The sequence below is a fragment of the Tenrec ecaudatus genome, chromosome 4, assembly GCF_050624435.1.
Source record: "Tenrec ecaudatus isolate mTenEca1 chromosome 4, mTenEca1.hap1, whole genome shotgun sequence".
Lineage (NCBI taxonomy): Eukaryota > Metazoa > Chordata > Mammalia > Afrosoricida > Tenrecidae > Tenrec > Tenrec ecaudatus.
In genome coordinates, this window is record NC_134533.1 from 121,167,897 (window position 1) to 121,194,440 (window position 26,544).

The following is a 26,544-nucleotide window of genomic DNA, read 5'->3' on the forward strand; positions in this document are numbered from 1 at the left end:
CTCCTTTGTCTCTTTGTTTCCATGTCCTGGAGGTAAATTCCTTCATTTCCATCCCTGCCCTTGCCCCTCTCACGGTGCTCTTGCCAGACCAAGAAAATACAGACTTTTGCTAACAGAGATACATTCTGTAGCTTGATCTCTCTCTGCAGAGGTACTTGTGTTTCTAGAGGAAGCAAAGCTTTAGGCAGAGGCTGAAGCTCTTTGGGAACATCACGTGATTGCTGCCGGGATAGGAGAAGCCAGGGTCCGGGAGCACTCTCCTGGACGCACATGGTTTATGTCCCTAGTTGCGCAAATGGTTAACGTGCTTGGTGGTTCGAGTCCACAAGAGGTATCGCAGAATAAAGACCTGGAGTCCTGTTTGCGAAAAATCAGCGATTGAGACCCGATGGAGCTTTCTTCAGCTCTGCCACATGTCCGAGTCCGTCAGCTCTATGACAGCTGTTTTGTGGTTTTAGGAATCGCCCAGGAGGCGGGCTCTGTGGTCGTCTTGAGTACGTTTGACAGCCAGGTGGTGGTGGGAACATAACCGCAGAGCGGGACCTCCGTGCCTCCCTTCGCTGTGCATATGGGCCTCCGTGGCGTGGAGCACCACGGAGTGATGGGTACCACCCCCAGATAGCTAGTTCCTCGAGACTCAGACAACGTTAGGCCAAGGGTTTGTGGAGTGATGAAGATGGTGTAAGTTAAGCATATATATGTTAATATACTGAGGGCTGGGTGGGGCGGGGGGTAGGGTGGGGAAGGGAGGGAGTGAAGGGGAGCTGATATAAAGTCGTTCAAGAAGAAAAGAAAATGCATTAATGATGAGGGGAGTAACTGTATCATGATACTTGATCCAATGGAACTGTGGTTTGTAATAATAGCTGTAGGAGCGCCCAATAGACTATTTTTTAAAAAATTTGAAAAAGAGTGGGAATGAAGACTTGAGGAGGGACTCGCTGGCTTCATGATGGAGTTTGTGTGCGCGTGGGAGACCAGGGTATGCGTTCCTGACAACGCACCCCCACACGCCCACCACTGGGCTGCCTGCAGGGCTAGCATGTGGCCTGGTGCTGAAGACAGACAGACTAGGAAGAAACACCAGGCCGTCTACTTCGGGAAATTAGCCTCTCTAACCCTTAGGAATCGCACTACAATATTATGTGATACAGTGCTTGCTGATGAGCCCTGAGGTTGGCAGGCCCTCCGCGCCTCAGGGAATAGACTCGCACATCCTGAAGAGCTGGGCCACTCTTTGTTCTCTTGTACAGAAGTCACCGTGACCTAGAGCCTGCAGACAGTAGCTAGCAGCACAGTGTCTGCTGGCAGTGTGCACGAGGGACTGGGAAAGAAAGATGAGCGGGGAGTCTGGTATAAAGGGTACCCTTGTGACGATATAGGTCTGACATCGCTCAGTCGCTCAACCAACACCTGTTGTCACCTTCTACGTATTTCCCACCCTACCAAGTCCCCCGAACACAGGAAAATTAAGAACCAGTGCCTGTCCCCAAGCTACTGACAGCTACATCTATTAGGGCCATGTGCCATGCTGGGAGCCCTAGGGATAAACAGGAAGGTGGGATTTTGAAACTCTTTGGAAAAGAAAATGTAACAGGGAGATTGAAAGCGGGAATGAAAAAAAGGAACTGGATGGGGATTTAAACCAACCCTGGCCGGGAGCAGCTGAACCGAGAGAAAGTGTGGCATGGCCAGAAAGGAGGAAGGGGGAGGGAGAGCTGGGTTTGGGTCGGAAGGGGTCGACGACTGCAGTTTTGGACACGGTGGAACATGTCGGCGCATCAGAGTGGAGAGGCTAGAAGGTGAAGCGGGTAATGGAAGCAGATCCACCGTGAGAAGCCTGGGATGGGCTGCAGGTGGGAGGTCCTGAGTTCTTGTTCCTCAAGGCAGGAGTCAGAGCTGTGTGCGTGGAGAAGCTAACAATAGAGCCAAGGCCGGAAGCCCAACTGCTGCGTCCACTGCAGGGCACCTGAGAGATGGAGACAAAGATCCAGCCAGGGGGACGCAAGACCGAGATGGTCAGAGACGGGTGGATAGAGGCTCCTGTCAGAAGGAAAAGGACGTGAGAATTATGGGGATTTAAGGAGGCGATTAACTGAGGAGATTGAAATTCAGGAGAAATGTAGCTTCTTCATTTGGAGAAGAGAAGCAATAGTTGATAAGCTGTTAAAAAAACAAGCTTCTGGAGCAGGCCTTCAAACTGGTTCATTGTGGTTGATGTGGTGAAACTGGGCCTGAATTTGTAAAACGTGGGAGTCCTGGAATAACCGGAATTGGTGGTGGGGGTGTGTGGAATGGGAGACGTGGAACCAGCATGTGAGCTCTTTCATGATTCTGATGCAGGACATTGGATTATTACCAGGACAGTGGAGCGCCACACTCATTCCACGTGTCGTGTCTGACTCTGTCGATGAAGAAACTTGGTTGCTATGCAACATGCAAATTGCCCTTCTCTTCCTTAATAGGTGAACTAAGTTTCTGGCAAGGTGTTGACCTCTGATTTTGATTGTTCTGGTTATAGAACAGTTCCAGTATGCCCACATTTTACAAATTTGGGTTTGTTCCAGTTTCCTTTCATTGGCCATGAGTGAACTGGGAAGAACTGGGTTGAAGCCCTACTCTTCGACCAGTTCAGACCCCCCAAAAACTCACCACCATCACGTTGATTACAACTCATTACAACCCTATGACATGTAGTAGCGATGTGCTGGACAATTAACTAGTGTGTTTCATTTTCATCATTTGTAAGCGAGAGGGTAACATTTGTACCTCAAACATTGCTTTGCTAAAAGCAAACCATTGCTCTCGAGTCCATTGAGGCTCCTAGTGCCCCCACATGGGGGTTCTGAAACTGGCAGTCTTCTGGGAGCACATACCCTCATCTTTTTCTTTGGAGCTGGCAGCTGGTGGGCTTGCACCACTGACCTTGTGGTTAGCAGCCCAGTGAGTAACACACAGCACTGTGAGGACTAAATTAGGCGAGACAGGCAACCTGCTTACTCAGGGCTTGCCTCCTAGAATGGGATCTCGCACATTTTCAGTTATTGTCATGAGCAATGCTAGGTCCTGGGACTGGGTGTGAGATTTTTTTTTGCTTCTCATATGTGAGACTGGAGGAAGCTATGGAAGAGATTTCTGGAGAAGTCTTTCCAAAATGAGAACCCTCTGTCAATATTGACGCTGGATTGAGGGCACAAAGAAGGGACTGTACTCCAGTACAAGCTGACCCGAATACAGCCGAGGCACCTAATTTTACTATAAAAGCGACATAAAAATGTGCTGAAAACTCAGTTTATACTCGAGTATATACGGTAAGTTATTTCTAAGCCAGCCTTTTCATGCCGCAACTTGCGGTGAGACGCTTTGGGGTCATAGTTGTTTTTCTTATCATTGCATTTGCTGGTAGCAGCATTTGGCTTTCCATATGTTGACATTGACCCTTCCTGATTGATTGCATTTGGCTCCTTCGGTTCAAAGGTCTCCATCTGGGAGAGGCCGCTGCGGAAACACCAGAGGCAAAGAACACGCATATCCGCTCCTGGGGAGGTTAGAGCCTGAATTTGAGAGGAAAGAGGGAGCACAGGCTAAAAAGACTTAAGCACATAGTAAGGGGGTACCCCACAAAAAAGGGAATTTTTTTCAAAGCTACATATTTAAGTTTTTTCCCCCCAAACAATCTTATCACCTTCAAAGTACTCTCCTACACTTATACATTTGTCAAATCTGCGATTCCAGTCTTGGAAGCATTTTTCAAACCCATCTGTTTGGATGGCTGCCAGCACCTCCCTTGTTTTTCCCTCCACTCCTCAGTTGTCACGTTACTGTCCTTTCATCTCCCTCTGCATTCGGGGAAATAAAAAGAAGTTTCACAGAGCGAGGTCAGGTGCGTAAGGCACATGGGGCAACAGAGGCAGGCTATTTTTGCCCCAAGCTGGTGCACTGAGATGGCTGCATGAGCAGGAGCCTTGTCGTGGGGGCAAAACCAGTCCCCCGTCTGCCACAGATCAGACCTTTTTTTTTTATCTTTTTTTTTTATTTTAACAATTTATTGGGGCTCATACAATTCTTTTCACAGTTCATACATATACATACATCAATTGTATAAAGCACATCTGTACAGTCTTTGCCCTAATCATTTTTTCCTCTTTTCTTCTTTTACATTTTATTAGGGACTCATACAACTCTTACCACAATCCATACATATACATACATCAATTGTATAAAGCACATCCATACATTCCCTGCCCCAATCATTCTCAAGGCATTTGCTCTCCACTTAAGCCCCTTGCATCAGGTCCTCTTTTTTTTTCCCCCTCCCTCCCCATTCCCCCCTCCCTCATATGCCCTTGGTAATTTATACATCGTTATTTTGTCATATCTTGCCCTATCCGGAGTCTCCCTTCCCGCCTTTTCTGCTGTCCCTCTCCCAGGGAAGAGGTCACATGTGGATCCTTGTAATCAGTTCCCGCTTTCCAACCCACTCACCCTCCACTCTCCCAGCATCGTCCCTCACACCCTTGGTCCTGAAGGTATCATCCACCCTGGATTCCCTGTACCTCCAACCCTCATATGCACCAGTGTACAGCCTCTGTCCTATCCAGCCCTGCAAGGTAGAATTCGGATCATGGTAGTTGGGGGGAAGAAGTATCCAGGATCTGGGGGAAAGCTGTGTTCTTCATCGATACTACCTCACACCCTAATTAACCCATCTCCTCTGCTAAACCCCTCTATGAGGGGATCTCCATTGGTCGACACTTGGGCCTTGGGTCTCCACTCTGCTTCCACCTTCATTTAATATGATATATATATATACATATATACACATACATATATAAATATACACATATATACACATACATACACACACTTATAACTTTTTTTTTGCATGATGCCTTATACCTGGTCCCTTGGGCACCTCGTGATCGCACTGGCCGATGTGCTTCTTCCATGTGGGCTTATTTGCTTCTGAGCTAGATGGCCGCTTGTTCACCTTCAAGCCTTTAAGACCCCAGACACTATCTCTTTTGATAGCCGGGCACCATCAGCTTTCTTCACCACATTTGCTTATGCACCCATTTGTCTTCAGCGATCCTATCATGGAGGTGTGCAGTCAATGATATGATTTTTTGTTCTTTGATGCCTGGTAACTGATCCCTTTGGGACCACTCGATCACACAGGCTGGTGTGTTCTTCCATGTGGACTTTGTTGCTTCTGAGCTAGATGGCCGCTTGTTTATCTTCAAGCCTTTAAGACCCCAGTCACTATCTCTTTTGATAGCCGGGCACCATCAGCTTTCTTCACCACATTTACTTGTTCACCCACTTTGGCTCCAGCCGTTGTGTTGGGAGAGTGAGCATCATGGAGTTCCAATTTAATAAAAGAAGGTATTCATGCATTGAGGGAGTGTTTGAGTAGAGGCCCAAGGTCCTTCCGCCACCTTAATACTTGACCTATAAATATAGACACATAGATCTATTTCCCCATCCTCCTATATATATTTGCATGTACATGTCTTTGTCTAGACCTCCATGAATGCCCTTTGACTCCTAGCTCTTTCCTCCATCTCCCTTGACTTTCCTCCTGTCCTACTACCATGCTTCATCGCCACCTGGGCTAGAGTATACCTCTTCTCTAAGCAACCTTACCCTTGATCATTTCCCACCAGGCCTGTCACTCCCCCTTCTCTACCATTTGGGGTCCCATGTTTTCCCTTGTCCCTGGGTTTGTTAACACCACTTCCTTACTCCCCCTACCCCCCCACCCCAAGTCCCCCCAGAACTGTCGGTCCCGTTGTTTTTCCTCCAGATAGTTCATCCAGCCTGTCCTATTCAGACAGACCTGTGGAGTCACTAACATGCACGAAAACTAGACAGAGGAAAACAAAGCAACAGTATACAAACAGACAACAAAACAACAAAAACAAACCACTGACAAAGAATAGAACAAAACAGTTCACAAGAGAAAAGCTTGTAGTTAGTTCAGGGATCGTTTGCTGGCCCTTAGGAGCGTTTTCCAGTCCAGTCTGTTGGGGCACCACGCCCTGGCCCCAAAGTCCACTTTCAGCATTCCCTGGGGACCTTGCCACTCCATTCCCTTGCTGTTCCGCTGCACTCCCCCAGTGATTTGGCTCGGTGTGGTGGGATCAGGTCAGGTGCAATTCCCACACTGTGTCTCCGGTGCTGTCCCCTGTATCGCCCTTAGTCACTGAGGGGCATCATGTCTCATAGTGGGGCCAGCCATGTTGTTCTCTCTGTGGACTGGCTGCTCTACTCAGGAACATCATCATCACGGCCTGGTGGGCCAGACTGTGCTCCACTCTCTCCTCCTGCCCCTTCATCTGCTCCCGTGTGCTCTGATCAAATATGTCCATCTCCCAGAGCTGCAGAGTCAATGTCGTCCTTTGGAACAAATTCTTTTCGGGGGAGGGGCAGGAATCCACTTAATTTATGGTGCTGGGGCCAGCCTCCCAGACCTCTCCACCGGTTCCCTCCTCCATGCCGGGATATTGCATTCACACCTTGCGACACTGGGTTGGAGTCTAGATCAGACCTTTTTTACCACGTACTGTTATGCAATCTTTTCAGAACCTCTAAATGGAAAGCTTGATCAACAATCTGACCTGGTGGAATGAACTCCCAATGCACTATGAATCAACATTTTTGGCTGTTAGGGAAGTTGATGGACATACAGAACGATATTTGTCATCAATTGCCATTTCATCCTTTTTGAAACAAGAAAACCACTCATACACTTGAGTTTTTCCCATAGTGGTGTCCGTGGAAGCTGTGGTTAACATAACAACAGTGTTTGCAGTATTTCCTGGAGCAGGAAACAAAATATCACAGCCACATGCTGTTCTCTTAAAGCGGCCACCATCGTGGCCACAGAGAACCTTCCCAGGCAACCCCACTGGGTGTACTGACTCAGAGTGTGTTGCTTGATGTTCCCCCATTGGGAAAAATGCATATTATGCAAACTCCGCTCAGCCCAGTGCAATTCCTTTTATTTTTTTTTGGTTACCCTCTCTTATGAAGGCAACATGTGAACAAGTGTGAAGTATTAGTTCAGGCAGAGGCTGCAAATGCCGAAAAGACTCCAAGCGGAAGACTAATCTGGCTCAGGTGGAATCAATTAGGATTCCTTTATGCTGGTTCTGCGCCTGGCCATTGGTGGGGCCTGGGCGGTGTCCCCTCATTTTCTAGGGTCTGGTTCACAGCTAGCCCCGAGCCTCCCCGGCTCTTCCTCTGAACCTCCCCTCTCTCTGGCGGAGTCGATTTCCCACCCCCAGTGAGAAGGGCACTCCCTTAGTCTGTGTGTTCTTAGGACGGCCAGTCATTTCTCATTTGGTCACATTTCCCCTGAAAGGTAGTTCATGGAGAATATAGCTTTCTCCCCCATTGGATTGCAAATGGATGGAGGGGAAGGTTCCCATCTTGGTCATCCAGTGGTGAACAGTCAACACACACACTTGTGAAATTGAGTTAACCTGAGCCTCCCCTCAGGCACCTGCGGGGTCAGTATGCAGCAGAACTTGTTCAGAGTCACTCCCCCATGCAGGAGCAAAACGAGGCGGCGCCCCTGCTCACCAGCGCCACTTCCTCCTGGACCCAGAGTGCGTGTGCCAGACACAGGGTGGCCTGGTCCCCAGAGCCGCCAGGCCACCTGGCATAAAAGCAAGAAGCTCACTGTCCAGGGAGGATGTGACTAAGGCCTTTTTGGGAACGGCACATCCCAAGCTGCTCAGAGGCTGTGGGACAGACGAGTCCCATCTGTGTACACGCTGTACTCTCGTTGTTGTCTCGGGCCAGCCCATCTGAAGAGCAGGGCTTCTTTGTCCCCGTGGCCAGTAGCGACCCTCTGATTGGAACGGAGTCACGTGCCAGGGAGTAGCATGGCCAGGTCAGTTGGCAGGAACACGCAAAGCTTCTGCGTTCTGTGGTTGAACGCGGCCAGTCTGCGGTGCTGCTCTGGCTGTTCTCTCACTTTGGGGCACAGTTTTGAGCGTGTGTCCCAGTTCCTTTTCACTGCCCGGACCTGAAGAGACACCCACTAGGGAGGCCCCATGGGCCCTTGGCCCCTGTTAGGGTCACTCTGCCCGTTGCTGTCTCTGGTTCGGGGAAGGTGCCCGGTGACTTTGGCCAAGTCCTCTAAGTCATCTGTGTTCTTAACAGTACATCTTTGTGGACGCGTACGCCCAGTACCTTTGGATCACGTTCGACTTCTGCAACACCATCCAAGGCTTTTCCATACCATTCCGAGCAGCTGACCTCCTCCTGCACAGCAAGGCCTCCAACCTTCTCCTGGGATACGACAGGTCTCACCCCAACAAGCAGGTAAGGGCTTGCTGGGACGACACGGAAGTGTGGGGCACCTCTGGTATTCTACTCAGCCTGTGGGGACTGTGTGTGCTGTGAGTGACTTTTCCTCTGTATCTCCCTCCCTCCCTTTGAGACGTAGTCTTTGTAGCTCCTCTGTCACTTACCATGGCGAGGGAAAACATGTGTCCCCTTGGCACGCCAAGCTCATTCCACGCCAGGATCAACACATAGCGGTTGGCAGGCATGTGAGTTAAACATGCTGCCCTTCGAAGGTGCAGGTGTTGGCCCTTGGGATAGACGGAGGCCCCAGCATTTAACGGGTGCAGGGGGTAGAGAAGGTTGGCAGCTGAGCCCCGGAACCTCCTGGTTACGCTCTCTTCTACCTGCCCCATCCTCCACCTTACACACATGGCTCCTGCCTGGATGTGTTTGCCATTAGTACTGACTCGACACTCTGTCTCTGTGAGTGTGTTTGTTTGTGTTCATGCCCTATAAGTGGGTGTGCGTTCTTCATGAATTTAGGCTAGAAGGAAAGGTTAGAGATGGAGAGAGAACCTGAGTAGGGTTTAGACCTGCAGCCTGGAGTTTGCCACGTCAAGGACACTGACCTGGGCCACAGCCGGGAAACCTGCAGGTCCTGTGTGGTTGGATTCAGTTTTTTCTTCTTTGCAGGTTATTTAACCAAAACATGATCTGGTGACCTTTTCCTGCTTTAGGCATAATCTAACCCGGGCTGGGTCATTTTACCAGGGTTGTTGTTCATTGTGGTGGTTCATAGGGGTGGCTGAAGGAAGGAGTTCCGAAGTGATGACAACCATAAACCTGCTAAGCTGTTCACTGAGAGGCTGGAGGGCCCCGTCTACCCAGAGGTGCCTCAGAAGAAAGGCCTGGTGATCTACTTCTGAGCAATCAGCTACTGGGAGCCTGGTGGAGCAGCCTAGAGTAGCACAGGTCTACTTGGACACACAGGGGTCACCACGTCTTAGGATTGACTTGACAGCAACTTCTTGGGGCCAGAGCATCCTCCTGAGGCTGTCTTCAGAGGTCATGGCACTCTGGCAAAGAGGAATGTGCTAATTCCATCTGGCCGTTACCTGCTCGTATTCACATGGGGCCCTTTGGCAGCCTGTTCCTCTGAACTTGGCCCTCTCCATTCCACTTTAATCGCCATGGCTCATTATGCGCCTTTAAGGACACTTTTCCCAGCCAAGGAGTGCCAAGTATAAATCTTTTGTTTTTCACTGTCACTTAAGAGCTAGTGTCCGATAATCCACAGATGAGAGACCAGTCACCTGGGAGCCTTTGCATCTGCGGAGAAGAATGCCACAGCCGAGGCATGGCCCCTCTGCCTGCCTCTGTTTGCGTGTGCAGCCACTGAGCTGGTGTGGTGCTCTTCGGGGCTGTTCATGGGCAGTGTGCCATGCCAGGCAGCTGGCGTTTGGGCGTGCCTCATGTCACTTCTCGTTGCTCTGATCTTTGCAGCTATGGAAATCAGATGATTTTGGCCAGACCTGGATCATGATTCAGGAACATGTGAAGTCATTTGCTTGGTAAGTTGCAACTGTTTCTTTTCTCCAACTCTTGTCTCCTTCTTCACGGACAGACAAACCCTCAGGCTAGGCATTTGGTGTAACAAACGTGTTTCCAGAGCTGGAAGCGGTCAAGTACAATACACTCCCTATGGGGGCTTGAGACTGACTGGCCACTGGTGAGGAGAGTGGTAGACCTTTTAGCCCAATGGGGAACCTTGAAGTTCTTGCATGAATTGAAGTTTCTGAAGACATTAAAAATATATATTACATGGGTTTTTTCTCCATATAACAGTCTTTCATTTGTTTATTCATTTAAAATATAAGTGAACATTTTAATATTTTCCCCTGGTGGTCTAGTGGTTATGTGTTGGGCTGCCAGCCTGGAGACCAGCAGTTTGAAACTACCGGGCACTCCGAGGGAGAAAGATGAAGCTTTCTACTCCTGTAAAGAGTTACTGTCTCAGAAACCCACACGGGCAGTTCTACCCTGTCCTATAGGGTCTCTGTGAGTCTGAATCAACGTGATGGCACTGACTTTGCATTTATTATAAAACATGTTGGCGCTTTAGTGCGTAAGAAGTTGTTGAATCCTGTGTGGATCTACTCGGGGAAGGAGCCCTGGCGGTGATAGACTGGGGTAAGCAGTGGGCAGTTTAAACCCACCCCCCACTGCTGAAGACGGATGAGGCCGCCTGCTCCCGTGAAGATTGATATCCTCAGAAACCCTCTGGGGCAGTTTAACCAAAACACTACCCGCTGACCTTTGCTTGCCTCAAGGAGTAAGCTAACTCTGGCCTGGGTCCGCTCACCAGTGTAGGCCGATCGTGGTGCACTGTGGTCCGAGGAAGGCTCACTGAGTCGGCATCAGTGAGAAAGCTGTGGGGAGTTGCAGGTGAGAGGAGGCAAGGGAAGGAATTCCTGTGCAGAAGTAACGTTCCAAGAAGAAGCGTGGCAGTCCCAGACAGTCCCCTGGAGGAAGTTGCCGTTGGTCAGGACGTACAACAGGTGCGGGGTTCCTGGCATCAGTCCTAGGGAAAGAGAGGCAGAGGCCGAGGAACCCAATGTCAGAGACACGGAGGTGAGATGTGGGGAGAGCAGTTGCGTGTGATTTTTAGACAGTGTTGAGTGGTTTGGAAAGCAAAGTTGGTATCAGAATCTAGAGTGCTTGGTAAGAGGAATTGGACTGAGCGTTGTAGGTTTGATAAGGGGAGTGAGATAAAATAGGGCCGGCCACCCTGGGAAGTGGAGTGGTTTCTGATCCTTCTTTGTTGCAATGATATGGAATATAATTTTGAATATATCAGTTTCTATGGCTCCAGGAAAATCATGAACCTGACTGGCCCCAAGAGAGGGACTGCTGCGTTAGTGAGGGTATCTTACTGTTCACTTGTCCCTTCCACACAGACGACTAGGAGGCATCATGAACTTGATACTTCCACACTGAATGCCTCCGCTGACCCAAACCACCTCCACCCGTCCATAATCTTCCCACTCTTGGTTAACTGAAAGCCCATTTTTCTAGTTGCTTAGGCCATCATTGATCCCACCTTTGTTTCATGCTCTATAATAGTCGACCCAGCAGGTTTGTCCCACCTTCAAAATATATCCAGCATCTACTACTCAGCTACACCTTACTCCAAGCTATCACCCTTACCCCTTAGTCCCCCAGCTGGTCTCTCTGCCTCCACTCTTGTCTTTCTACCGTCCAGTCTCAGAGCATAGCCAGGTCGATCCTGTCTTCGCAGCTCAGAACCACAGATGTACCATTGCTTCTTTGGGGGCACTTCCTATCACGGGGCCTTTCCCTGGTGTGTGCTCACCCCAGATGTACAGTTGATTCTCACGATTACTGGTGCCCAACACTGAATTAGCAAATACTGCACACTCATTATGAAGAGGCTACAAGGTGAGCTTCCTGGGAACCAATACACGCAGCTCATGTTGTGCACAGTGGGTGGCAGGTGTGAACCCAGTGGCTTGGTCGCCACCCTGCACTTGCTCATGAATGGGTGAAAGTACCCCAGAATTGATGTGTAGGTTACAGAGACATTTTGGGAAGTGAGTGAATTTGCAAATAGGGGATCTTCCAATAGTGAAGCTTTCCTGTGCTTCTGATAGAATGGCATGGGGCCGGGCAGCGTTTCAATCTGTTGTCCGGGGATTCGCTGGGTTAGAACCAGCCTCATGGCACAACTGGGTTTTGGAGTGTGTGGGGGGGGGTGGGGGGAGGGGAACACCTAGCTGGTGCTCTGTTGCTAACTCAGAAGTTGGAGTCCACCCGAGGCACCCTGAAAGAAAGCCGGAGGTGTGCTTCTGACCCGCAGCCACTGGCACCCTGTGGGCACAGTTCTCCCACAGGCACGCTTGCCATGAGGCAGAGCGGACTTGTTGCCAGTGGGCAGTCACCTTAGAATCCATGGTCACTGTGCTCCTGACCTCACTGTCAGTGGCTCGTCAGTAGCCCAGAAGCGGCTTACAAGCAAGGGCTTAGTCAGTTTTGTGCACTGACACATCTGTGTGAACGAATCACTGGGTTTGTAACTTTGGTAGCTATTGTGTGCATGTTTCTATCAAACCAACATAGCACAATGGTGCTTCTGTTCACAGCCCATTAATCTGTTAGGTCAGAAAGAGTATTTACTGCAACTCCAAATAGGGGTTTTCTTTTCTTGTTATGAATGTGCTTAAGCATCTCTTCAACGATGGCAGTTATTTCTATGGCGGAGAGCTGCCCCCTAGGACCGTCAGGCCTTTATGAAAGCAGTCTGCCACACCTGTCTCCTGCAGGTACTGCCTAGGTTCAAACCACTGAGCTTTTGGCTAGCGTGCAGGCTTTGAATGTGCCACCAAAGTTCTGTTTATCTGTTTCAAAACCATACCCACGGCCACCAAGTTAATTCTAACACATATAGCCACCCCTACACATGGCTTCTGAGATGGTAAGATTTTAGAGGAGCAGACGGCTCAGTCTCTCTCCTGAAGAGTGCCTGCTGGGGCTGGGTCTGAGTCAAGACCGTGCTGTTAGTAGCCCATCACCTAACCCACAGTGTCTGTTTAGAAAAACCCATGACCCAGGAGTTGATTCTAACCCATGGGGACTTTCCAGTGGATTTTTGAGGCTGTTGGTCTCCATGGCCATAGACAGCCTTGTCTTTTTCCCATGGAGAGGATGGTGGATTTGAACTGCTGTCTTTGAAGTTAGTAGCCCACCACTTTCCTTACCCAGCAGTGCCACCAGGGCAGTACCTGCAGGGTTCCAAAGTGAAGCGACTTTACATTTGGTTGCTTGTGCTGGCACACGTCTGTCTCAGTGCAGACAGGAAGGTGTCTTCGAGGTCAAAGACTGGCCAGTCCCACACAAGACAGTTGCATACTTGGAGGGATTTTCCCTAAGATTCCCCCTAATAGTGAGAGCATGATGTAACCTCTTACGGAATAATGACATCCGTGTGTAGGCTATTGCTTGGCAGCCTGGATGCAGCAGGAAGGAGGAAGCCGGTCCTTATGCCCTAGGCTGGCGAGTGGCGAGACAGCCCGAGAGCTGAGGTGGGACTGATGGCTGTGTTCAGAGATAGAGCGAGGACTGGAATGTCCGAACGAAGGGAGCAAAAACAGGACACGAGTGACAATGAGCAGGCAAGAGTGGGAGGCCAGGGGACTGCAAAGCGCTTGTCAGTGTAGTGGCTTTCAGCAAATCCCCCAACCAAACTCGCTGCCATCGAGTTGATTCCGACTCATAGCAGTCCTGCGGGCAATACAGAGTAGAACTGCCCCGTGGGTTGTCGAGACTACAAATCCTTATGGGAGTAGAAAGCTTCCTTTTCCTCCCATTGAACAGCTGGTGGCTTTGAACTGCTGACCTTGTAGTTAGCAGCCCAACACGGAACCCAGTCAGTCACCAGAAGTCTCGGCTGTTTGAAAGTGGTGGTCTAAATATTGGACCTTTATATGGCTTTCAGGAGTTGAAGCCTCCCACACCCACAGGGGTGGTTTTACCCTGCCCTACAGTCACCATGAATCAGAAGCAACTTGATGCCTGTGAGAGATGGCTTACAGGAATCTTGGGGTGCCGTATCGGGTTAACATGTTTGGGTGCTGACTGAAAAGTTAGAGGTTTGAATCTAGAGGCACCTTGGGGAAAAAAGAGTTGACCACCTACTTAGAAAAATCAGACCGGTGAACAAGCAACCCCAGGCAGAAATCAGCTTGATGCCAACTGGTCACCCAAAAAAAGGATTTTGAGAGGCAGTGCCTGGCTGCTCTTGGTAAGGGAGAATAGGGTTGAAACTGGGTCTCAAAACATCTGAACAAGGTTCCTTCCTTTCCACCATTTAAAAATACCGAGCAGCCTTGTGTGAATTTGCATATCCCCCGGGTTAGAGGAAGTCCTTTAATCAGTACTTCTAATTGTGGCAGCACAGAGAACATGCCACCGCCCACACGCCCCCAGCACGTCGCGGCGATGAAGCGTGCCCGTCTCCTGGCTCCCACTCGGGAACGAGGCGCCGCTTTCTCCACGGCCCGGCGGGCGCTCTCTCTTTGGGGTCCATGCCTCACCTTCTGCCCTTCATTCGCCCATCCTTCTCTGCTTGGTTTGTTTGTTGGAAAAACGGTGCGGACAGGACCTCTTACAAGGCTGCAGCTGCCCCTCCTTGTCCTCATCACTGGGAATGCCATTGCACAGTGGAACTCTGCGAAGCCAGTCCCGGGGCGAGTCTGTCCGCCCCTTCTTGGGCAGTCTGCTCTCCGCGTGCTCGTGGTGCGGCCACCTTCCCTCTTTATTTTCCCAGAGCCCCTTCCCTTGGGGCTCCTGAGGCCGTTTGACCTCGTCCCTCTTCCCTTTAGGTTTGGAGCAGCTCTAGTGTTAGGGTCCACGGGTCCAGCGCAGCTCGGAGCCCTGTGTCCCCCAAGGCTGTTACAGGCGTCCGTGCTCAGGGAGCTGGGACGCGCTGCGAACAGTGTACTACAGCGTCCCAGAAGCACGGTGGCAGCGACAAGAGACAGCTCAAGGCTCTCTCATTGCTCCCAACCAAAGCTCTCTCCTAACTCCGTCTGGGGCCAACGTCACTGGAGAGGCACGGGACTGACCGACTGACCGGTACACTGAAGGGCTCGTGGGGGGAGAAGGAGGTGGGAGGGTCTGTCCCTCCCCTGGCAGTGGAGGCTCAAGGTGACCTCGGAGGACGAGTAGCATTGACATTTAGCAGCCTTTTTTTTTTTTTAAAGCAGTTTTAAGTTTACAGGAAGCTTGTGCAGGAAATGCAGCCATCTGCCCCTGGGTGTGCACCTCTTGCGAAGAGTTGGCATTCCTGTGGCACATTTGTTAGAATTGATGAGCCAACACTGATCCATTATTTTTAACTGGAGATCTTTGTATTCAGTAGAATTATCCTTCCTGCTATGCAGTTTTAGGGGTTTTGACAAGCACTCCCTGTCTTGTGTTGGTGCCAAGTATCACATCCCTAAAAATGCCTCATGCTGCACCTCCCACCCCTTCCTGCCTCTTCCCCGCCCTGAGTGATTCCCCTGAAGGGCCAGAGGCAACCACCGCTGGTTCCTCGGCCTCGGTAGTTTCCAGATGGCAGTGTCCCTGGAATGGGACCGGTGTCTTTCCCTTGGCAGTGTGTGTTCAGTGTGCCTGCAGCGCATCGCGGGGCTGGACAGCTCCTTTCTAACCCTGGCCAGTCCTCCACTGGATGGTGCACCACGGTCCACCTGTCCCATCACCTTAGCTGCTTCCCATTTTTAGCAATAAAATGATGACTAGAATGTATGACCACTATGGAAATCGATCTGACGATATCTAAAACAGATGGAAATTGAGTTACCTTACGACCCAGCAATCCCCCTACTAGGCATATACCCAGAAGAGGCAAGAAACAAACCAGGGCTAGACATCTGTGTTCCAATGTTCGTTGCGGCACAGTTCACAATTGCAAGGAGTTGGAAGCAACTCAAATTTCCATCAACTGACGGTTGGATTATAAAACTGTGGTATATACATACAATGGAGTACTACGCATCACTAAAAAGCAGTGATGAACGTATGAGGCACATAGCAGCATGGGAAGAACTGGAGGAAATCATGCTAAGCAAAGTAAGTCAGGCACAAAAAGACAAGTACAACATGAGCCCGCTGAGGTAAGCATTAAAAAAAAATGCAAAAGGCATAGGGAAAAAGCTACTGTATACAAACATTCTTGGGGTGAGGACCGTGTAGTATGCCAGGGACCAGATCAAATCCAGGGATGCACATGGTAGACAACTTGGGAGGAGGTGGGGAAAGGAAAAAAATAAGGATGAAAATAAGGAAGAAATGGGTAGCTGGGTCATGGGGCGCTAAAACACCCAAAGGGACTGTATTGTTTATATATCCACAGGGAAAGAGGGACCAGACTTCAACCTAGTACCCCAAGATGTGAATGCAACATTCCGGTGTGGAGTAGGGAACCAGTGGAAAGGTCTGGCTGGCCCCACCAAATACTAAGTGGATACCTGTCCCTCTCCCCAGAAGAATTTATTTCAAAGAACAGCACTGAATCTGCAGCTCCAGGAGAGGGACATATATGATCGGAACACATGGGAACAGATGAAGGGGGAGGAGGAGAGAGTAGAGCACGTTCTGGCCCACCAGTCCATGAGGATGATGATACCAATTAGAGCAGCCAGTCCACAGAGAGGACCACATGGCCAGCCCCACTATGAGACATGACCTCCCTCCCTGACCAATGGCCTACGGGGGAGAGCACTGGAGACACAGTGTGGGAATTGCACTTGACTGATCCCACCACACCGAGGCAAAGCACTGGGGGAGTGCAGCAGAACAGCAAGGGAATGGAGCGGCAAGGTCCCCAGGGAATGCTGAGGGTGGACTTTGGGGCCAGGGTGTGGTGCCCCAACAGACTCGACTGGAAAACACTCCTAAAGGCCAGCAAGCGATCCTTGAACTAACTACAAGCTTTTCTTTTTTGTTGTTTTGTTCTTGTCAGTGGTTTGTTGTTGTTTTGTTATATACTGTTGCTTGGTATTGCTCTGTCTTGTTTTTGTGCATGTTATTATCTCCGCAGGTCTGTCTAAATAAGATAGGCTGGATGAACAGAGGAAAAACAACGGGACCGACAGTTCCAGGGGGAAATGGGATAGGGGAGGTGGGGGGTAAGGAAGTAGTGTTAATAAACCAAGGGAAAAGGGAACAACAAGTGATCTAAATTGGTGGTGAGGTGGGTGTGGGAGGCCTGGTAGGGCATGATCAAGGGTAATGTAATGAAGAAGTATTGCTAAAACCCAGGTGGGGACGGAGCATGATAGTGGGACAGGCGGAAAGTCAAGGGAAATAGAGGAAATAGCTGGGAGGCAAAGGGCATTTATAGAGGTCTAGACAAAGACATGTATATATGCAAATATATATATATGAGGATGGGGAAATAGATCTATGTGCCTATATATATAGGTTTAGTATTAAGGTGGCAGAAGGACATTGGGCCTCTACTCAAGTACACCCTCAATGCAAGAATACTTTCTTCTATTAAATTGGCTTTCTATGATGCTCACCCTCCCCACACAACTGCTGAAGACAAAACGGGTGAATAAGCAAATGTGGTGAAGAAAGCTGATGGTGCCCGGCTATCAAAAGATATAGCATCTGGGGTCTTAAAGGCTTGAAGGTAAACAAGCGGTCATCTAACTCAGAAGTAACAAAGCCCACATGGAAAAAGCACACCAGCCTGTGCGATCACGAGGTGTCGAAGTAATGAGGTATAAGACATCATCAGAACAAAAAAAAACTTACCATAGTGAATGAAGGGGGAAGTGCAGAGTGGAGACCCAAAACCCATTTGTCAGCCACTGGAGATCCCTTGCAGAGGGGTCTAGGGAAGGAGGTGAGTCAGTCAGGGTGCGATGTAGCACCGATGAAGAATACAGCTTTTCTCTAGTTCCTAAATGCTTCCTCCCCGCCCCCCATCCCCACTATCATGATCTGAATTCTACCTTGCAAGTCTGCATATTGCAGAGGATGTAGACTGGTGCAGATAGGAGCTGGAGGCACAGGGAATCCAGGGCGGATGATACTTTCAGGACCAGGAGTGTGAGTGGCAATACTGGGAGGGTAGAGGGAGAGTGGATTGGAAAGAGGGAACCGATCACAGGGATCTACATGTGACCTCCTCCCTGGGGGCGGACAACATAAAAGGGGGTGAAAGGAGACATCAGACAGGGCAAGATATGACAAAATAACAATTTATAAATTATCAAGGGCTCATGAGGAAGGGGGGAGCGGGGAGGGAGGGGAAAAAAAAAGAGGACCTGATGCAAAGGGCTTAAGTGGAGAGCAAATGCTTTGAGAATGATGAGGGCAATGAATGTACAGATGTGCTTTATACAATTGATGTACGTATGGATTGTGATGAGAGTTGTATGAGCCCCTAATAAAATGTTAAATAAATGATGACTAAAGGTGCGGTGGACATTTTGGTGCACAGGATGGGATGGATTTGTCCGAGTGTTATCAGAGTGCCTGCCGAAGGATCCCAGTCCATGGTACAGCGTAGAGAAATACACCCAGGGAGAAACGTGCCCTCTGAGTCAGAAGGGTGTTAGGGGAAAACAGCATCTAATATTCCCAAGTGCCCATAGGCGCAGTTGTACGGTGATAATATATAAAGAATGTAGCACAGTCGTAGAGGATAGGAAAGATAGGAGAGAGAATAAAATAAAGGAGTCAGACACATTTTATGGTAGCATGCTCACCTCAGCCCCTCTTGGTGGTCCATGTGGAAGTGGGAGAGAAGAGAGTGAGTCTTTACTATCTTGGGATATTTATAGGTATCCATAGACATGCATATTCTGTAGTTACATATGTCACAAGGTGGGTGGAATCTACAATAGGGTCCCTGAGCTCACAGGTGAGGAAACCTAACACCTGCATTGGGGGAAGGCTTGAGGGGGGCTGGGTGACACAGGGAGAAGAGCTAGCAACAGGATGCCTGCTTCTGTAGGGAGACACAATCAGCCATGTGCTCACTTGAAGGCAGCATAGCTGTTAGGGGATGATATTTAAAGCAGGATAATGTACTTGGACTTTGCCTCTAACTTACCAGAGTGGTAGCTTTCCTACTGTGGAATACCAGCTGTCCAGATCCCCTGTTATCAGTTAGGGAGCAGAGTCCTCGTCATGCTGCCCTCACTGTTAGTTTCCCACAAGGGAGAAAGAGTTCATGCAGGTATCTCTGGGACATGGAAATGCTCTTGTACGGTGACACCAGATTGCACAAATCCTGTGGCTTCCAAAACTTGAAAATCCAAATCCACTGCTATTGAGTCAATTCTGATGCCTAGCGCCCCTGTAGGACAGAGTAGACCTGCCCCCTGTGAGTAGAAAACCTCATCTTTTCCCCACCCCCACCCCCGAGGAGTAGCTCATGGCTTCAAACTGCTGACCTTGTGGTCCACAGCTCAATGCGTAAGTACTCACTGTGCCGCCAGGGCTCCTCAGCATGGACAAAGGACAGGTCCCATTGGAAAAGCTCAACCCAGAGCTGCATGATGTGGTTTTCTGCAGGGCTGTTCCGTCTTAGAGCTCTGGGTTTTCCTGAGATCCGTAGCTTGCGCCAGAAACCCGCTGGAGCCTGAAGCGCAGCCTTGCAAAGGCAGCATGGTGATTTGTTGTGAAACCCTGCACCTTGGGTTTCCTCCGTGCGTTCTTCTCGACCACCGCCAGCACCTGACGGGAACCCAGTATTCTTCCAACACCCACCGTGACACCCAGCACTTGCCCAACAGCCTTTCCTGTCCCCTTCCACCAACCTAGTGGAGCCCTGCTGGCAGACTGGGTTCTGTCTGGTTGGGCTTCTAACTACCAGGTCAGCAGTTCAAATTCACCAGCTGCCCCACTGAAGGATGAGGCTTTGTGTTCCTATAAAGATTTACAGCCTCAGGAACCCAGAAGGGCAGTTCTACTCTGTCCTATAGGATTGCTATGAATTAGTCTATGAGTGAGTTTAGTTTTTGATTTTTCCTAAGCAACTGTAAGAAAAAAACGGAAGCTGTCAGCTCAGGTAAAGATTTACAGCCTTAGAAATCCTGTCTAGGGTTACTATGAGTCATAATCATTTTAATGGCAGTGAGTTTGGTTGACTTTTTGGTATACTAAGCCAAAGGAGCCCCAGTGGTGCTGTAGGTTAGGTGTCGGGCTGCTAACCCTAAGGTTGATGGTTCAAACCCACCACTTGAAAAGGCGAGGGGTCTGCTCCCATGACAGTTTGGAGTCTTCTAAATCCTACATAGGGTCACTGTGCAGAGCCGACCCCATGACAGTGGGGGTTTGGGTTTGTGCCATAGGCTCCCAAAAGTACTTGACCCACAGCCTCCTTTTTAGGGGGGAAAAATTATTCAGCGCACCCCTGGCAATGAAAAACTTTTGTACTATAGTCCACAGTCCAGGATGAAGGGTAGGTATCTGCTTTTGCAGCCCCCTGGATTGTTCCAGCAGCCTTCACGGGGTGGTATTGCTGCTTTTGGGGAACACAGGTTTATACCAAGCTCGGGAGGCATCAAAGGGACCTGCTTAGCCCCCATCTCATTTGTAGGCCCTCCCATTGTGGCCGTACATCTGATTGAAGGTGTGCATGACAAAACTGTCGTGCCTCAAATTTGATAACACCCACTTTTGATGTCTTTCAGGGGAATCGATCCCTATGACAAGCCAAACACCATCTACATCGAAAGGCATGAACCTTCTGGTTACTCCACGGTTTTCCGCAGTACAGACTTCTTCCAGTCCCGGGAAAACCAGGAGGTGATCCTGGAGGAAGTGAGGGACTTCCAGCTTCGGGACAAGTACATGTTTGCTACAAAGGTAGTGGTGAGTTGAACCAACTACGAATACGATGCTTTTGATGGTCTTTTTGGAGTTCGGCATTCTGTGGTGAAATATGTGAGTCTCTGCTAACAGAATTTGATCGACGTGCCTGGGGGAGCTCAGGATTTTGTTGTTTCCCTTTCAATCCCATTGCCCAAATGGTTCGTTGCACATTTATGAACCTGCTCGAAGGACCTGGGAGGCTCTGTGAGGCTGGGGGAGTAGAGAACCCTACATCAACCTTTCCAAGTGAGTTGAGGCATTTGGATTTGGTTGTCCCTGATAGCCAGGAATGCTTGATAAACACATACTTTCTTTTAAATCCTAATTAAAGGAATACAGAAGGGCAAGGGGGAGATCAGGTTGTCGTGCCCCCTCCCACTTTTAATTCCGTTGTTCAATTTCCTTTGAGATTTCTTTGAGATCTGAGGGCATATGTTAATTTCCGAAGCTAATAGGATGTGTAGTCAATGGCTAGCGGGAGTTGATGCTCTCAGAAAGGCAGTAATGGAGCTGCCAGCTGTCAGTAAGTGGCCTTTGGGAAAATCTTGCCCTTCGCTTGATGACTTGGAGCCAGATGCTAAAGTGGAAGGCTTGCTCCTTTAGAACCAGGGCTGATCATGTGGTGGGGCTTGCCTTAGCTCCTCTGTGTAAAGGATAAAACCACCTGTTTAGGAGCCGATTAGGAGCCCTGGTGGCCTAGTAGTAACGAGCTGGGCTGTTAACAGCAACGTCAGCAGTTCAAAACCACCAGCTGCTCCGTGGGAGAAAGACGGGGCTCTCTACTCCCTTAAAGAGTTCCAGCCTCGGAAACAAACAGGTAGTTCTACTCTGTCCTAAGGGGTTTCTCTCAGCTGGCACTGACTTGAAGGCAGTGAGGGAGGAGCAGATTGACTCCCATTCTTTTGGGGGAGGGGAGGCAGAGGACATCACGGGCTTGCTTCTTCAGGGCAGCCGTTTCTTCCCTGACCTAGGTTTGTGACGGTGCCTGCTAACCGAGAGGCTCCTCTGCTTCTGCCGCGGTGAACCTTAGGGGTCGAAGTCATGTGATGTGTTCCTCTGGGTACTTGTGTTTATGGCCAGTAGCAGAGCAGGCAGGAGCAGGCCAGCCCTTTTTGGTTGAATTCTAGGGCAGAGAGATGACCTCTCCCACCAGGGAAAGCAAGGAATAAATGTTAAATGGAAAGAGAGGTGGAGTTGGCTAAAGGCAAGCAAGCTTCCCATTGCGTACTTGGTAAGAAGCTTTGAAAGCACAGCCTGTGGGCACCTCTCAGATCCTTTGCCTCCCTGCCTCCGTAGATGCTGGATTGTGCCCACCTGCCTTCCCTCCTGCATGCACGCCCGCGCAGAACACCCTACGAACAAAGCATGAGTGCACTGGTTACCCCAGAACCTTGTCTCTGGTTCTCCGGATTTCATGGTCTCTCGTACTGTAGTTCTCAGGCTGGGACTTACTCTCATGATTTCAGTTTCTCAATTCTAAGGCACAGTGACTGATGCTCAGGGTGGTTCTACCTCCTGCCTGAGTGGAGTCTGAGACAGTGACTGCTGGACATTTCTTTTACCCTTTGGACTGCGTGTCAGCCCCAACGATGCACGCTGTACCCTAGCAAGAGCCTGTGGTGCCTTTCATTTCCGTCCAACAGCCATGTGTATTGCCCTGACATGGCTGAATTTTGACAAATATGCTCTTTCTTGCTTTTAAACATAATTCTGGTAATTTTGTTGAGTATTTATACAGCAAAACAAAACAGTGATTCGGTAGTTTTTCATGTGCCATTTAGTGACATTAGTTGCATTCTTCAAATTGTGTTAACTCTTCTCGCTCTCTCTTTGAGTTGTTCCTCCCCTTCCGACATAAATTCCCCTGAGGTTCCTGTCAGATCGTTCACGTGATGGTCCTCAGTTTGATGTCTGTAGTTCTGAAAATAGCACAGTGCACCAGAAGGTAAATTTTCACTAAACTAAACTGGTTTTAAGAAGACTTCGGGGATTGTCTTGACTTAAGGTTTAAAGGGCACAGTCTAGGTTCCCAATCCCAGCTGATCATTGGAATCACCTGGGATGTGGTGACTCTGCAGATCCCTGGGCTCCATTTGCAACCTAATGAGTCAGGATCTCTAGGGGAGGAGCCGAGCGATCGATAAGCACACCAGATCCCCAGGCGAGTCCACTGGTAGCCAAGTTTGCAAACTTAGGGATGATAGAATGTTTCCCATTGCTACTAATCATTTGTGTTACTAAAAGAAGATTTCTAAAAATATGGATTGATAAAAAACACACCTGAAAAAAAAAAAAAAGAAACACAACTGGCAAGATATCTCTTTTCATAACCACCAACGTCAAACCCGGTAACTCACCCAATGCTTGACACAGGGCAGACGTACAATGGAGTTGATTGACTGTCATCTCTGCACATCTCATTTAAAAAGCATAGGCTGCCCCCCCCCCCCGGGTGACGAAGAACAGAAACATGGGTGAAGGGAGACAGCAGAAGATATAAGAGATGGAAATATAATAGTAATAATAATTTGTAATTTATCAAGGGTCCATGAGGGTGTGAGGGAGGGAAAAAAGAGGAGCTGATATCAAGGGCTCAAGTAGAAAGAAAATGTTTTGAAAAGGAGGATGGCAACATGGACAAATATGCTTGATACAAGGGATGTATGGGTTGTTATAAGAGCTGTAAGAATCCTAATTAAATGATTTATTAAAAAAGAAGTCTAGGTTGCTGGATTATTTTCAATGGGTGTATAACAGTATTTTCTAGACAGCTCTTTACAGAGAGTTGGCTTATTTATTTATATGTTGGTGATAGCAAAATGGTGGTTGTGTGGTCGGTCCCACCCCCTTCAGTACACAGCGGGGCCACCAGCCTCAAAGGGCAGTCAGCATTAGAGGCCTTCACAGTCAGTGGACTCGTTCAGCCACCACCTGGAAGTGCTTCCAGCATTGTTGTTTCAGGAGCACTTGCTGCCGAATCATCTCAGGGCACTTGGGACAAATGCCGACAGATGGCATCACCTCCACCCCTCAATTTTTTTCTTTAATGGGGACTGGTGGGGTACCTAAGAATCCCATGGATTTGAGAAAGTCTGGCCTGTGTGCAGGCTGTTGTTAGATGCTACGGAATCGGCTCCGACTCATAGCCGCCCACCCCCAACAGAATGAAACGCTGCCGGGCCTGTGCTCTCCTCTCAGCTGCCTGCGCGTCCACTATTGCAGCCACTGCGTCAGTCCCTCACTGCAGGGCTTCCTCTATTTGGCTGGGCTTTCACATCATAGTCACGTAGACTGTTCACGGGTGACTGCTCAAATCTGCTTTGGGAGAGAGGCTGCCCCCTGACTCTGCTGCCCTTCTCTACTAGGGCCCAGTAAGTCACAGGATCACCAAAGCTAGCCCTGCTGGCTTAGCCCTCCCAGGGAGAGTTTTAAGGTTTCCAAATATGACTTGCTATCTGAGGTCTACTGGGGTTTGGGACGTCCCAGATGGATGTTAGTGAATTCAGAACAAAGTAGGAAAGTCAAGGAACAGAATTTTACTTTTTGGGAGGGGGAGGGGAGATTGAAGTAAGAGGCTGCTGCTGCTGCGTTTTGGACCTCTGGTGATTTGGTTTGAACAGTAGCTAGACACTGTGCTTCTTGATGTTTGTTAAAGTCCCCTCATTGCAGCTGCATTCTCGCCCTTTCCTCCGGGCTCCCGCATTTCTGTTCCTCCCTCTGTCCTGCCCTTTCTCTCCTCTGACTGCGGCGCTTTCCCTGCGATTGCTGCCCGCCATGCGACTTGCATGTATGTAGGTTCTGAGGAGCGCATTTCCCTGGGTGTCATGGGTCCCCCTGCAGCCAGCCCTTTCTCCTGTTTGACACAAAGGCGATGCAGTGGGTGGGTTCAGCTGCAGGCTGGAAGAATACAGAAGGGCCATAGTCTCAGAGTCCCATCAGCTTCTGTCAGACCAGAAGGCCTGGCCTTTTTTGGTAATTATTTTGAATCTTGCTCTACATTTTTTTGTAGTGGTAATTTGCTACCATCTAGTTCTCCCCGTCTTAGAGCGGTGGAGGCTGTGGCTCTCATGGTCCTTTGGTCTAATTATTTCCTTAAGTCTTTGACCTCCTTCATTTCTTCCTACTCTGAAAGGGGAGGACCAACCGCCACATCCCATAGGGCCACTTGTACGTTTTAAGACCCCTGTCACTACACGCAAAGCAGGATGTAAAACTTTGATTTTAGTAGACTCTTCTTGCCAGTTGACCTCAATGCCCCTGAGGCTAGAGTTCAAAACTCTCAAACCCAGTAACTCAGTCCTTCAAGGTACTTCGTTTTAGCTAATAAATTTGCATAAAATTTCCCACCGTATGTACTATATTTCTAGATATATAAGAGTATGTAAAAACGTAATTGCTGTAAACCATAGAAAACTATATTAAACAGAAATATCACAATGTAGCTGGTATCTCCATATATAACTTTTCCCTGAAGACGTATATTCTTTTGGGAGCAAAACTAAGTTTGCCGGGCCAGCTCAGGGCTGTACGGTGAGTGGGGAAGTTGTCCAGTGATGTTCATGTCGGACAGCCCCTGCTACTCAAAGAACGAGCCCGTGCTGTGTTTAATCGGAAAACATCCTTAGCATTACTTTGCTGGCCTATTCCGTACCTGTGCAACGCTCAATGTTCATACATGCTCTTCCTAATAAGTTCCCGTGATCATGATTGAACTGTGTCCTCCACGAGACGCAATTGAGATTACCCCTTTGGAATCTGCAAAACGGTCGCCATAACTTCCTGTCCTGACTTCACTGCCTTGAATTTAACTGGCCCAGCAGATCCCCTTTAAAGCCTCTGTTGTATATTGGATCTTTCTTTTTTTAAAGGCTGTAGTTCACAACATTTGTGGGGAGAAAGATGGAATTATCTTGACCCTTAAAGATTTCCAGATTTGGAAACCCTGAGGAATCAGTGGCAGTGGGTGGGTTTTAATGAGACAAAGCCAAATGCACTGCGGAGAATGTGTGTCTGCATACATTTGCTAATCGCAGAGATGTTTAAAAATGTTTAGTTTGGAATCAACCTGTGAATATTTAAATTTCATTTTTATTTCTTTTATTACTCAGTAGTTTTTTTTAGCAGAATGTAGTAGTTTCCATGCCTTTGATTTCCCCCTACTTTTCTGTTCTTGACTTCTAATTTTATAGCATTGGGATCAAGAAGATGCTTTGCATCGTTTATATGCTATTAATTTATTATTGTCTGCTTTCTTGTCTTATATGTGTTCCATTTGTGGCTATTTTTCTCTCTTGGGGGACCTAGTTATAAGTCTTTGGACTCCTTTTCTGATAGATCTGTTACCATTTCTTTCTCTGGGGTTTTTTGAATCTGCATTCTGACCACTTGTTAAATCATCTTGCCTTGTTTCTTTGTTTGCTATGTGTGTTGGTCAGGGTGCACTAGAGAAACAACGCTTGGAAGATGCCTATGTGTATAAGAAAGAGCTTTGTATGTAAAGAGTAATTGTATACTAAGAAAACATCCCAGCCCAGTCCAGATCAAGACCATAAGTCCGATAGTAGCCTGTATGTTTGATACCAGTCCACAAATTCTTTAGACTCACGGAGCCATGCAGTGATGTTGAATTCAGGAAGATCACAGGCCAGTTGGTGGAAAGGCTTGTGGATGCCATGATGGTGGAAGCATCTCAGCGCTGGTGTGGGTTTCCAGGTGGCTCCTCCAGCTCTAGGGCTCTGGTTCCATCAGGGTGTCTCCATGTGGCTCATAGCAGGAAGACAAGCAGAGAGTGTGTGGGCCTGGCCTCCCGTGAGTTATTTATCTCCATCTTGC

The 26,544-nt window shown here is 48.9% G+C and overlaps 1 protein-coding gene across 2 annotated transcripts in view; it reads left to right on the forward strand.

The window, feature by feature from the left end:
* Positions 1-26,544, forward strand: part of SORL1 (sortilin related receptor 1) — a 215,236-nt gene that overhangs the window by 38,412 nt on the left and 150,280 nt on the right. Inside the window, exons 4-6 of one of the 2 annotated variants that reach the window (XM_075546728.1) lie at positions 8,173-8,334; positions 9,802-9,869; positions 20,532-20,712. In XM_075546728.1, coding sequence (XP_075402843.1) covers positions 8,173-8,334; positions 9,802-9,869; positions 20,532-20,712 — 411 coding nt within the window. The remainder of the gene's footprint in view (positions 1-8,172; positions 8,335-9,801; positions 9,870-20,531; positions 20,713-26,544) is intronic. The other variant, XM_075546729.1, reaches the window with a different exon arrangement.